The 13,702-nt window shown below is 37.6% G+C and overlaps 1 protein-coding gene and 1 long non-coding RNA gene across 3 annotated transcripts; one reads left to right on the top strand and one right to left on the bottom strand.

Moving 5' to 3' along the window:
* Positions 1-599: 599 nt before the first annotated feature.
* On the bottom strand, positions 600-11,147 carry tmem38b (transmembrane protein 38B). 2 transcript variants are annotated; one of them, XM_089020730.1, is made up of 6 exons: positions 10,726-11,147; positions 6,012-6,168; positions 4,727-4,911; positions 4,514-4,601; positions 3,032-3,149; positions 600-1,296 (listed from the first exon to the last, which is right to left on the bottom strand). In XM_089020730.1, the coding sequence occupies exons 1-6, from the start codon at positions 10,832-10,834 to the stop codon at positions 1,072-1,074; spliced, it is 882 nt and encodes a 293-aa protein (XP_088876856.1). In that variant the 5' UTR covers positions 10,835-11,147; the 3' UTR covers positions 600-1,071. The 2 variants fall into 2 exon arrangements, with proteins under 2 accessions (XP_088876856.1, XP_088876857.1); XM_089020731.1 differs by having other exon boundaries at positions 10,716-10,836.
* Positions 9,579-11,382, top strand: LOC148884458 (uncharacterized). The gene is made up of 3 exons (XR_016118307.1): positions 9,579-9,793; positions 9,962-10,061; positions 11,144-11,382. It is a non-coding gene; the product is annotated as an uncharacterized LOC148884458 (long non-coding RNA).
* The last annotated feature ends 2,320 nt before the right edge of the window (positions 11,383-13,702 follow it).

Genomic DNA, 13,702 nt, shown 5'->3' with positions numbered 1-13,702 from the left:
TAACTCCAGACCCATATAACTTAGGAATTAACTTTTTTTTCTGATGAAAGAAGATAGCCTAAAGTTTCTAAGGCTGTATTGCATATTAATATAGTCTAAAAACTATATATTCTGTGGGTCCTGGAGACAATGACAAAAACCCTGGCACCGCAGACACATTTTTTATACATCATCTGGCAGTGAATGAGTTAAATTCCCAGCAATGTTGTTGAAGTCACAATGTGAAAATGTAGATTGGCAGAGATTTTTAGCAAATAAAGGTTTGCATATTGTACAGAGAATTCATTAAGGTAATCAGGGTCTTTGTGTATATGAATATTATTTTAACCAGTCATGTTATTTGAACTCATTTGAACCAATTTGTTATTTTATGTCAAAAAGGTTGGTGAGCCCTCAGCTCTATGGAGATAATCATTTGACCCTTTCATTATATCCATACTGCATTATTGTGGCATACACACATTGATGCATACTTGTCATGATTATATTTACATATTTTAATGCATTACAAATTCATAAGTAATAAAAGCCGACTTTTGGAAAAAACGTGGGACCCACCCGAAAAGCGTTGCGGTACAATTCACACATGTAAATCTCGATAGCAATCAGTCATTGAATTATTTTTATTGAAATGTAATTTAAGTTCAAGTGTTCATTTACAATTCATTCATCAAAAAGCTTTCCATGATTTTCATAAGTGCAATAATCATATTTTCAAATTAAGGTGATGGCAATTGAATATAATCAGCATAAAACAAAAAAGAAAAAGATCATTCCTGATTACAGTGCAGCAAAATTAACATTTGCAGGAAACGGCAGACTATTTACACAGAGGAAAAGCCATTCGGGTGCCTTGTATTGATCCCAAAACCAAAAGATAAAGCTTAATTTCCCAATATAATAAATATACTTGTATTTCAAATTAAGACATTTTCTTGCCAGTGTGCAATGGTCTGCGAACATCACAGTTCAGCTCCAAAATGAGTTGATTGTAGTTAGCTTAAGAAAGACATTTCACCAAGGCAACTGTTTTCACCAACGCGTGATGACGCCTCAATGACGGGGGCTTCATTAATTGCTCTTCTTCGTTGAGTGGTCTTTGGTTTGGAGGCGCCTGCTCACCCCATTAGGGGAAGGCTCGCTTGGCTCTGCAGTCGGCGCTGGGGCGGCGATGTTATTCGGCGACGACGCAGTAAGGGCGGCGCATGGAAAGGACCCGGTGAAGAGCGTCCTGTGGAGCACCGATTCGATAGGGGCGAATGGCGATGTTGCCGAACCCGTCAGCATCATCCTCGTCTGGACGATACATAAAACGGTAAAACGTTGAGCCAACCAAACGATGAATATAAGTGAAGAAATATTTGTTTTAATCATATGAGATTATTTGAGATGAGTGGGATAAACAACTTGGAGCTCCTCCAGATGCAATAATGAATACTAATGAGTTTTCAGTTTCTCCAAGGTCTCGAGAGAAGTTTAGTGCATACACATATTCTGTATATACGTATATTGGATTGGATTAGCCTTTATATATATATATATATATATATATATATATATATATATATATATATATATATATATATGACGGATCAGAGGTGAAAGGCGCTGTCGGGTTTGCCAGACAAAGGTCGGATGACGCAAGGCTGTGAAAATGATGCAAAAGCCGCCGCCTTGAGGGTAACGCAGAGCCAAAATCATCCGATGAAGAAAATAAGGTTCCAAATGTCATGGGGAACACAACCACTGCTATTTGGTGGTCCAATACTTTTGTCTCGAAGAAGCATGGGACAGGAACCGATGGTCCGTAGGTAGTGTCGTCGAGCATGCAAATGAGTTAGTTTTTATTTTAAACCTGTTTACAATTATACACTGCAAATTATGCAGTTTCCAACGACTAATGTATTATTTGTAAAATATGACAAATTAATGAACAGACAATTTCTTCATGAGCGATTTTGCAACTGTGAATCATGCACAATTACTGCTGCGGCATTTTGAGCATTTTGCAAGATCAAACAATGGATTGGAAAGCAACAAAAGTGCATGATCGTATGTGTCTTTTACACCAAAAAACAGTGAATAAAGCATTAAAGGACAACCGACGTCTCCGGACAAGTTGTGTCCATAATGTGTAAAATCGCTTCAAATGACTTCTACTGAGCGTAAGATTCCACCGCATCGAGCTATATTTTACGTTTTAACACTCGCGCTGAATATTCCGGAAGTCTTGTTTTTGAGTTGGTGACCAGTCCTCACCCTACGTCACTGAAGGAACGCCCCTCACCGAGAAAGGACATACCTTACATCACCTCAATGCATTTTGCAGTACTTTGTTTGGTCTGAAAACTTCGTGTTGATCCGTGTTGATGGCGAAATTAGAAGGAAAAAACATAAATAACGCAATGGTGAATCGTTGTATGTTACACCGAGACAACTCTTTGATATTCGTTGACAAAAGTTCCAAGGTGAAGAATAAAACTATTTCCAACGGAGCTCTGCCGCCATCTTCTGCATTTTCTGTGACACTACACATCAGTCTTGATCCGTCAAAATGACCCTGAAGACCTTCTTTAATCGATTGCAAATATTTATACTTTCCTCTTCAGAATTACTTGACTCATATTCATAACCAGATGTGTAACAAGAAAGCATATTCTCTGAATCTGAAGCCATTGTTTTGATTCTCTAGCAAGGCAAGACGTCTTGGGGTGACGTCACGAACATTTTTATTGGTGTTTTGCATTTGACTAAAAATATCAGCCTGCGTGTTTTAGGTATTTTAGATGCTATGAAACGTTTTTCTGATGTCAGTTAGGAAACAAAAAAGTGATGTCGGTTGTCCTTTAAGTAGAACTTTGGTAGCAAGAAAAATATTTTTCTTTCCCTTCTCATGCTGTGACATCAACCTTCCTGCAATACAGTAAGATTTCCCATGATATAAAAAAAATTACCATAATGTGAAATAAATGGGGGTGATAAACCCAACGAGTGATCTTCAAATATCATTAAATTGCTCGTTGTGACTGACCTTGTTGACCACGGTGAATGTGGTGTAGATGAGCATCAGGTGGTGGGTGTGGAGAGGCAGGTAGTGAGTCTGCTGCAGAGCAAACAGCACCGCTCCGATCAGCGTCACCTTGGTGGGGCTTTATTACGTGCACAAACAAACACAATAGATTTTTTAAGAATGTGTTTGACTGTGGATTAAGCATGATTCACAGCAACCATAACACAACAGAAGTGCGTTAGATGGCAGAGGAAATTTTGATTGACTCCCAACTCAGTTTCTTTCGAAAGAAGCTAACATAACATCAGCAATGGGTAGTTTGTGGTGATACATATGCACTGTTACTGTACACTGTTGACTCAATACCTAAGCATGGAAATAGCCGTTCATAAAATTTAAAACGTTTACCATTCTACAGAAAAATAAAAAAAAATCTCTCTCTCTCTGTCTCTCTCTCTCTCTCTCTATATATATATATATATATATATATATATATATATATATATATATATATATATATATATATATATATATACACAGTAAAGTCTCGTTATATCGATATTCAAGGGAGTCCGAAAAAATATCGATATAACCGGGACTATCGATATATCCGACCCTGTTTGCATGTCATTTTCTCCGTGCGTGCATAGAAATAGTATCGATATAACCGGGACTATCAATATATCGATATAACGAGACTTTACTGTATATATATATATATATATATGTTTGTCAATTTTTGTGTAAGGCGAAACAATTTTTTAATAATGTCAAAAACACTCACCAACAACATTCAATTATAAAGAATTAAAAGAAAGTCATTAACTTAAACATTGAATAGAAATGGCTCATTCAGATCCACATCAGTTTCAAAATAATAACATTATAATATTGAAACAGTGGTAAAACATTTTTTAAAATAGTTGGAAAAACAAAAAAAAAAAGAAAAAAAAAGAAAAACATGCATATAAAGAAATCTATCGCTCCCAAAAATACAAGGAAAAATCTCAAAAATCTTATTTTTGCAAATTTCCCAATTGAGGGACGATGAAAGGCTTTCTAATTCTGATTTAAAACTAACATCCTAAATCTTTGAAGAAAATACCTGAAATTAAAGAGACTCTTAATAAGACTTTACAAAATAAATAATAAGATTAATAATCATCCATACACATATTTATGTATTATAGTGGTGGTGAATTGCTAAAATACTGATTTTTTTTAATAAAATGTACCAAGGGAAAAATATTTCATTAATGACCAATTTGAAAAACCTCTGTTATGCCCCCCCCCCCCCCCCCCCCCCCCCCCCCCCAAAAAAAATAAATAAATAAGAATACTGACATTCAAATCTGCAAATTGAGATTAAGGGGTCCATTGTAATTGTCATTTCCCCCCCCAAGTAGTCCCCGATGGAATTTTAACCAAAAGTATGTCCTATAATGAGCCAAAACCTGTTTATTTGAATTCCACAAAAAGTGCAGAGTTTTTCAAGACACTTACTAAGACATTTTGAGAAGCTCGTTGGTCTCTGGTTTCCACACGCCGCGGACGAGCTGCTCAAAGTTACTGAGCAGACCACTTCCGGCTCCTATTAGACAAAAAAAGTCAGATGTGGTTCAATATGATTGATTATCCCTCATATTACAAAATGTTTCATGACACTTTACATTGATTAAACGTAACTGATGGTTATACAATGACTTTTTTGAATACCTTTGGCCCAGCCGATGGCAATCATGACCAGCAACCCATCCTTGTATTTGGTGCGCGCTTGCGCGACGCCACCCAGAATTTTCCACGTACGTGTCACTTCTTTCATTCCTGATAGAACTATGCGCAAAGGGGGCAGCGCCAAGCAGCTGTACACCAGGTCCAGTGGGCAGTAGAACAGCAGATACCTGATGGGACCCACAAAGCAAACTCTAGTTAGTAGTTGTGGAAGTAGATTTTTTTCCAGTACAGAACGGTGATGATTATTTTAAATAGAAATTTTTAGAATCGCACGCACATGCTCCGAATTCTATTGAAATTGGGACGTTGTCTGTACAGTAATCCCACGTTTTTCGCGGTTAATGGGGAGCAGGACCACCCGCGTTAGACGAAAATCACCAAAGTATAGTTATATGATAATAGCCCACGTGATAGGACAGAAGGGGGTGCTAGGCGGGGTTGGGTAGATGCACAACCAATCCACATGCAGACAATCGTATCCTGCAAAATGTCCTTGAGAGTTTTAAAAGGCGCTTATAAATAAAATACAGTAAAGTCTCGTTATATCGATATTCAAGGGAGTCCGAAAAAATATCGCTATAACCGGGACTATCGATATATCCGACCATGTTTGCATGTAATTTTCTCCGTGCGTGCATATAAATAGTATCGATATAACCGGGACTATCGATATATCCGATATCGATATAACGAGACTTTACTGTATATTATTATTATTATTATTATTATTATTATTATTATTAAACCATAAGAAATTGTGCTGTCATTGGGTGACGTCAGCACTGGGAACTAATCAAGCTACAGCCATGTGCAAAACCTGTGTCATTCGGCATTTTTTTTTCTGAATGTTTTTTCCCTGAAAAAAAATCCACGATGCACTGAAACCGTCATAAGTGAACTGCTAAGTAGCGAGAGATCACTGGACTTTCCAGACACATTAAGTACAATTCCAGGCTGACCCACCAGAGGGAGACATTGCTCAATGTTGAAAGACTGAATAAAAATCATTAAAAAATAATAATAATAATAATAATACATTTCATTTATAAGTGCCTTTCAAAACTCTCAACGACACTTTACAGCAACAATAATAATAATAATAATAATAATAATAATAATAAAATCTTTCTGTCGTCTCAGGCAGCGTTCACACATATGTCGTGCCTCCGGTGCCATTTGTATTTTTCCACGGGCCTCAATTTATGAGAGGTTATGTGTTTATTCTCACGCTCCGCGTATCTGTGATCCCATTGCTGTTTATGTTTACCAGAGGAGAGATGCAAGCAGGGTGCGGGTGCCGTTGGAAAGCGGCTCCACAGGCGGTTCGGCCATCATGATGCCAGAGAGCACGGCACCGCCGAAGCAGCACAGCATAGAGCTAAACCAGCAGGCCAACGGACTCACGCGGGACACCTCCAGGGCACCTGTGAGGTACAGTAGAATGGTAATTATGAACTCGTCTCAAGCGAATATACAGTGCACTATACAGAATGGATAAATGGATTAGGGGTCAAAGTCCTCTGCGACAGCGCTTCTTGCTTCTTCCGGTTTTAAACACTGGGCTGCTTGATTACAGTTAGAAACCATTTACACGCCATTAAACGTGACATCTTGTGACTGTCGAATACTGAATAACAACATTAAATGTAACAGTGGCCTACTATAATCAAAGACACAGCTACAGTTTATCCTAGAAGTTGCAGGGTAGTATTGGCAAGTCAGTGTGACAAACCAATTATATTGTGAACAAGACTTTTTTTTTCGTTTTCCTAAATTTAAGATAAAAACTAAGACAAAATGAATAAAGTCAATAAATTACTTCCCGGTCTTGGATACAAAATAAATGATAAACATGATATTTGCTTTTTCCAAATTGGAAAAAAAATAAAAAATGTAAGATTTAAATGTATTATTCTTTGTTTTATTACTAAAATTACAGTAATATATTTTACAGAAATCTAAAATAGGGATAGCCGGACTAATTTTCGTGGCGACATTTAGCATATTGAAGCTTATTGGCATTGGCCTTTTATAAGATTCAGACAGGCCGACTAGGGATCAAATTAACTCATTCACTGCCATGCCGACACTCATTCAGGAATTGAAAAGCATTACGTGGAGTGCCATTCCAGAAATTGTTTGGGTTTTGTTTTTTTCTTGCAGGGGCAGGGGGTGTTTCAAGCTTCGGTCATCTTTCGGTCCTCTGGCTATGTTTTCCCCTCCCACAAGGGGGCATCATTTACCTTTTGTACAGCCGCCCCAATTTCAAGATCAGTTATCTCCAGATCCCTATAACGTAGGAATTAACTTTTTTTTATGGTGAAAGGAGAGAATCTAAGGTTTCTTATGCTGCATTGAATGTTTATGTAGTCCTAAAACTCAATATTCTCTCAGTCCTGCAATTTGAATGAAAATGACAAAACCCCTGGCACTGGAGTGAACACATTTGCACATGGTCATGCGGTGAAAGAGTTAAAAGCCAGTCATTTTGGCAACACTTCATGAGAAGTGTGACACAAAATTGTCTAAATGCTTTGTTCTAAACTTGCCTAATAAACACCTTGCAGTTAAAACAAATATTTCCGAAACAGGGTGGAACTCAACGGCTGAACAATCTAACTGTAATTAAGACAATTTTCATGCTTGAGCTCAAATGAAAAAAAAAAAAAAACTATCCTGAGAACACGACTTGGAAGTTCTTCTTTGCAGTTGGTAATAGAGTACCTGTATATGTTGGATTACTCTAGAACATGTTGCATCTCTCCAAAGCCACTATTTTGCATGTTTTTCATTGACTAAAACAGATATCATCGTTTTAACTGATTGGTTATGACAAGTGGTTAATTTATCTAATGAAATATCATATTATCAAATAATTAAAGATGGGCTCCGAGGTCATAAATGTTAAAAACTCCCGCACTGGAAACCTTAGTGAGACCACACAGTGTCACCTCCACCTGTGTGGTGCGCTTGGCTAGAACCTTTGGATAATCTGGATTAGCTAGAGATTACACAGCAAAAGACAACTGCTGATAAATATATAAGAACTAAATCGCCAGTCCATCCCAATTAAACAGTTAAAATTGAGACGAAGCACTGTTGTCTGTGTATGTAGTATGTAAAATAAAAATTAGGAATGCAAACATTTTGATTTAAATGGTATCTCTTGTTTACGTACACAGACATTACTGTATCAACGGTGCTTTTCCTAAACTTTCTTGAAAACTTTCTCTCATCTCAGGAAAAAAAAATGCAACATTTGTTTAAAATCTACCGGAAACAAATTCCTTGTGTGTTCTACATACTTGGCAATAAAGATGATTCTGATTCTGATTCTGAAAATGTCTGTACTTCAAAAATTGAGATTATGTATGTATTTTTATTATATGACACTGTGTATTCTCCAGTAGTTGCAGTTCAAACTTCATAACAGGTTCAGTAACCCGCTTCTCTTTCTAATGAACCGTTGTTATCTGGACTTTGCAACGTCTTTACCGCACCCTTCTGTCCCACTCAACATAGAAAGAAGCCTTTTATCTGGATTTATTTTCAGCCCGAAGCCATTATTCACGATACTGTCTCTTCAACTGCACTTTCTCACTCATATGCATTTTGGTTCCTCTCAAATAAATCCAATGTCCACAAAGTCATTGCAAAATCAACTCCAGGAAAGAAGGGAGCAAGGTCAGAGGGCTTTTATTTACCCAAAAGCAAATGGGGGGAGTTCCCACTTACTATTAATTTTTATCTCATTCACGAATTTATTCGGGAATTTAAAATATGACATAGAGCGCCATTCCCGAATTTGTTAGGGTTTTGGTCTTTCATGCTTGGGTGCCGATGAAGCGATGGCCATGGCCTCTGGCAATGTTTCTTTTACACAAGGGAGCAGAATTTCCCTGTTTTCCATTTTAGCGCTTTGTTCCAGCTTCGGCTGTTGTTAAAGCGCTATATAAACCAATATGTATGTATTGTATTTTGGACAGCAGCCTTCATTTCAAGCGCATAACTCCAGACCCATACAATTTAGGAGTTAACTATTTTTCTCTGCTAAAAGACAAGAGTCTGAGGTTTTTAACGCTGTATTGAATGTTTATGTAGTCCTCAAACTCAATATTATGTGGGTCCTGGAATTTGAGTGACAATGACAAAAACCCTGGCAGTGGAGTTGACACATTTTTGCACATCTGGCAGTGAATGAGTTAACATGTATTAAATTAAAAGCAGAAAGAGAGGCAGATTCTACAATTGACCTGTGTGAAAAAGAAAAATAGGTTTGTGCTCATTGAAATTGGCCAAGTTTATTTTCTGAGTATTTTAAGATGAGCTGGTCATTTTTGTGCAGAAATGCGCCTTTAGTTAGATTATTCAAACATAAAATCTGTGGTTTGACTAATTTATAGCTAGGAAACTGCATTAAAGTGACAGCAACTATTTGAGGAAAAGTTTATCGCGAGAATTCCCCTTGGAGAATTTGGAGAGTGTGCATTGAAAACGCATCAGGATTAACCACAAGGAAAGGAAGAAGAGGGGAGGTATGGCTAATGACATTCCTTTCCTTTTTGGGAACAAAACAGTTGTCTTCTTGAATATTGACTTCCAGGTTTTATTACAGTGTGAATGTATGACATGTCGATAGTAACTTTAGCGCATCGCCACGAATGCACCCATTATGGTCATAGTGGGGTGTAAGGAACTTTTTCCTTACATTACATTTCCTTACATTTCCATTCACTATTTTGGAACTTGCCTTGAAAAACATCTGCTCGCCTATAACCTTTTTTACCCCTTGTTCCTTCTGATTCTGAAGGAACATGGGATGAAAAAGTTCATAGGCGATCAGATGTTTTGCAAGGCAAGTTCCAAAATAGAACGAGGCTAACTTGACCACAATGGACTCTTGAGTGCAGTTCAAGTCCACCTGTTCTTTGCTCCGTTATCACTTTGATATCATGTCAACGGGTAGGCACATGTTTGCATTTTGACACGGTTAGACACTCCCGATGCATCTGAGCAATTCTTCTTGCCCTTTCGTCGCTATCGATGCAAGTATGTGTTTCCAACAGATACGTTTTGTTGTTGTTTGGTTAAAATCAACTTGGAGGGTCAGACTTGTTATTGGACACTGTTTGATTTGTACCAATAATTGACCAAATTATTTTATTATAGATTTTTGCCAAATATGGACATCGACTGACAGAAGTGCTTTGTTTTCAGAACATACATGCCACTCCCGGTGATTCCTTTTAACAAACCAACCAGAAACTTGATGGCAAACCAACAATTGATTTTACTTGGAGTTAAAACCCATTTTCAGGTAAATGAATTATTTCTGCTGTTACCATAAATGATACATTGATGTATTTTTTATCCCTAAAAGCATTCACAGCAGTACAAAGTATTGTGCTGCATTAAGACATTTAATGCAATGTTTTTACTGTTAACAGCATCAGACATTTGAGCCACTTTTAATGCTGCATTCCTTTCTCATCCCACTCTAAAAAGTACCCCAAATAAGTATTTCCTCCATTTCTGATTAAAGCCAACAAAGGCCAAGTTATGCGATGGCTTTCATAGATTATCTAAAGCGCTTATTCAGTAATGTGGGGTATGTCACAAATCTGTGTGATATCATTTCTATTTCACTGCGATTTGGTGAAATATTATCAGGGAGTGTAAATGCTGTGAAATAAGTCGTTTACCAAAGCCGTGTGGTCTTTAAACGTACTAAAGAGTGCTTTGAAGATGTACTTAAATAAACATTTACATGATATAATAGTACGGCGACTTTCCAATGAACCTGAAAGAAGAAACGAGTAACACTGAAACGAACGTACTTTTTTACATTTGACAACATTTTAAAAACATGCTTTTGGGTATTTCAACAAGCGACTTCGGCAAATCAACTGCTTGAATTTTGGTTTGTTTGTAAACGTTCTGGACGCTGTTGAGAGTTGAATAGCAAGCACACCTGAACTTACCTGGCTGCTCCCTCAGAGCCATGATGGACACGACGTAGTGCGCCATGTCAAAGAAGGGAAACATTGACAAGTTGGCGAGTCCATGAGACAGCACGTCCAAAGTATCCATCACTTGCTAATAACGTTTGATAACCTATACTGTATGTATATATGCACTTTAAAGAAAAAAAGTCAAGGCGCCAGTCCAACACAAAGCATCTGATCAAGCGTCTTAGCTCGAACACAGATGCACTTCCGCCATGGCGGGAATACAAAAAAGGCAAAGTTACTCTAAAGGCAGCGATAAGTTTTAAGCCTCGAAGTCACCGTTCGTCACCAGGTTGGCTCTGACGAACCAGTTTTCATCCTCTGGCTGTCGCCGTTTAACGACAATGTCATGGTCACATAGACGGAATTCCTGCTCTGTGTTCCGCCATAGAGGCGATGCTGCGGGAGGAGATAGACCCGCGATGTGATTGGCTGGGAGGAAAACGGTCGAGCCAATCATGTGCCAGGAAGTGACAGAGGATCGTCCCACCGCCATGCAACGTGTACACTGCTGTGTTTACATGGAGGAACGACTGACATTACTTTTGACTTACAACTTCCGGGCGATTTATAGATTTAATTTTGCCTTTTTGAATGTTGTCTTTTTTTTAATAATAAGTGTCTACCCATCACGTGGTCCTCCTCATTACGGTGACAGATAGGATAAAGCCTGTAGCAACTGACAATAAAAAAAGAAAGATATCTATAAAAAAATCATCCAAACAATTAAAACATTTTACTTTTTTTTATGAATGGGGTACCATGGTTTATGGTTAGGAATTACGGTCGCTAAATTTGTCTCCCACCGTCTCTACATAGAACAATAATGGTGACAAAACAATACTCAATACTGTTTCATAACATGTCCCAATCAAATAAGCATATGCAAAGAAAGAACGAAAGAAAGAAAACATGTGCTAATAAAATTAGCCTATACAAAGAAGAAAACATGTCCCAGTCTAATTACCTATACAAAGAAAGGCAGAAAAAAAGAGAAAGAAATCAAACCTTTGTGGGCCCCGCACAACTCCTCGAATTATTTGTTTTGTATGTACGTGTGATACTATCAACACAAGCACCATTTCATTTCAAACTTTTTAGGCGGGAGGGGGGGGGGGTGTAAATAGGGAAAATAAATGACACATTCAATGCTCTTCTTATTATTCATAATTGTATCTGTGGTTTTATTTATGTCCCTGCTTTGTGATTGTAAAGTGTCACAGAGAAAGGAGAAAGTCGCTTATAAATCAAATGTATTCTTATTATTCTTATTCTTATTTTTATCATGTGAAGAGCAGAGAGCAATTCTTGGAGGTTGTCCAATGAATAGGTTGCGATTAAAAAAAAACTCACTGTGGTATATTTACACCAATGTGTACTAACGAATAGTCAACTGAATCATACAAAATATGTGGTGCGTTTATATCATTCCGAACATTAAACCCTTAAGATAGCTTTTGAAGTGGTTTAACGGAAAGGAAACAACTTCTTTTCCTTTCGGTTTTTGGCTTTTTTGCCTTCAGGGGTCACCAAAGCGAATCACCGAAGAAAATTATAACGTGGCCAAATGGCCACTAGATAGCAGCAAACAACCATCAATGGATTCAACATTATGTTTCATGACAATTGGCTTCGTGATCCGTTCATCAAAATCCAGTCTGAATCAGTCTGTTTTTCGGTGTCCATTAAGTAGTGATACATAAGTTAGTGAACATTCTCAGGAAAAAAAAAACAACAGCTGTTCAAAGATGCTGCCTAAAGCTGCTGCATCAAAAGCTGCAGTGTAAAAGTACTGACTTAAGTTTCTGACTGAACCTTTGTGGTCAGACTGTCTTGAGCATGCAGCTAATACGCCTGAGTAAAGCTGCTAAAGAGTCCTCCTAAAATGTCTAAAATATACAATTGAAGCTTCTGAGTACATGTGCTCAACTTCGCAAAAAAAAAAAAAAAAAAAAAAGAGCAAACGAACTTTCTGGATAAATATGTCAAATGAAAGCCATCATTATACCATTACATCGACTGTATTAATAAGTGTTCGTTCCTTTGAAAATTTATTGAGTGATATATTGTACAACAACTTTTTAATCTTTTTTTTTCCGTATTTGCGCTCGTTCAAGTAAATACCTTGTGGCGCTATGGGGAAAAATATTGAGTTTATAGCATTAGACGACACATAAGTTTGAACATATTTGCCAGTCAAAAATGTTACTCCACATTGGCAGTTCCATGCTTTTGCACAAAATACTGTCCCGTGATTCATCGACTTATTTTTGAAGCTTGTATTTTAGTACACACATCTTAGACTGGCCCTCCTCAAATGCACATTGAAGCTCGGTGCAATGAGTCAGCTTGCTGTTTTCGGCCTCAGGCATACGACATACAGTATATGTGGGACATGGGCCGCCGCCGGGTCTGGCCAGAATACACTGGCAGCCCCTGACTACAGAGTATACACACCCACACATAAATGTACACTCACGCTACATCCACAAACAAGCATCATCAAGCAAGTGCTGTCCTGCCACACAATGAGGCACGTCAATAAACGTTATATCCATAATTCTTTGCCTTAGTTACACCCTTAACCAAATAATAACTGAAATAATAGCAAACCACAGTTTGATATCATGCGGGCAGGGACAACCATATAATTGTACTGAGTAATTACAAAAAGGGAGGATTCTTGACTGTGTCATGAGTCATATTTCTGTACGTGGACAACAGGTGGGGCATCAACAATCTCTTAGGTGTGAGCTACAAAAAAATGACAAATGTGTGAAATGCAAAGCTTTGCAAACTTTACATGACCAAAATCAGAAAACAGGAGAACCATGATTGGTTGTTACCGAAGCCGTTATACTGTCCAAATGAATTAAAAATGTACAGGAATAAAGATAATGTAATAACATTATCTGTTTTGTTTTCATTTAATGCAATTTTTAAAAATTAT

This window comes from Hippocampus bargibanti, linkage group LG18 (genome assembly GCF_051943395.1).
Source record: "Hippocampus bargibanti isolate YZ-2025 linkage group LG18, ASM5194339v1, whole genome shotgun sequence".
Taxonomy (NCBI): domain Eukaryota; kingdom Metazoa; phylum Chordata; class Actinopteri; order Syngnathiformes; family Syngnathidae; genus Hippocampus; species Hippocampus bargibanti.
This window is presented reverse-complemented; position numbering and strand designations above follow the sequence as displayed.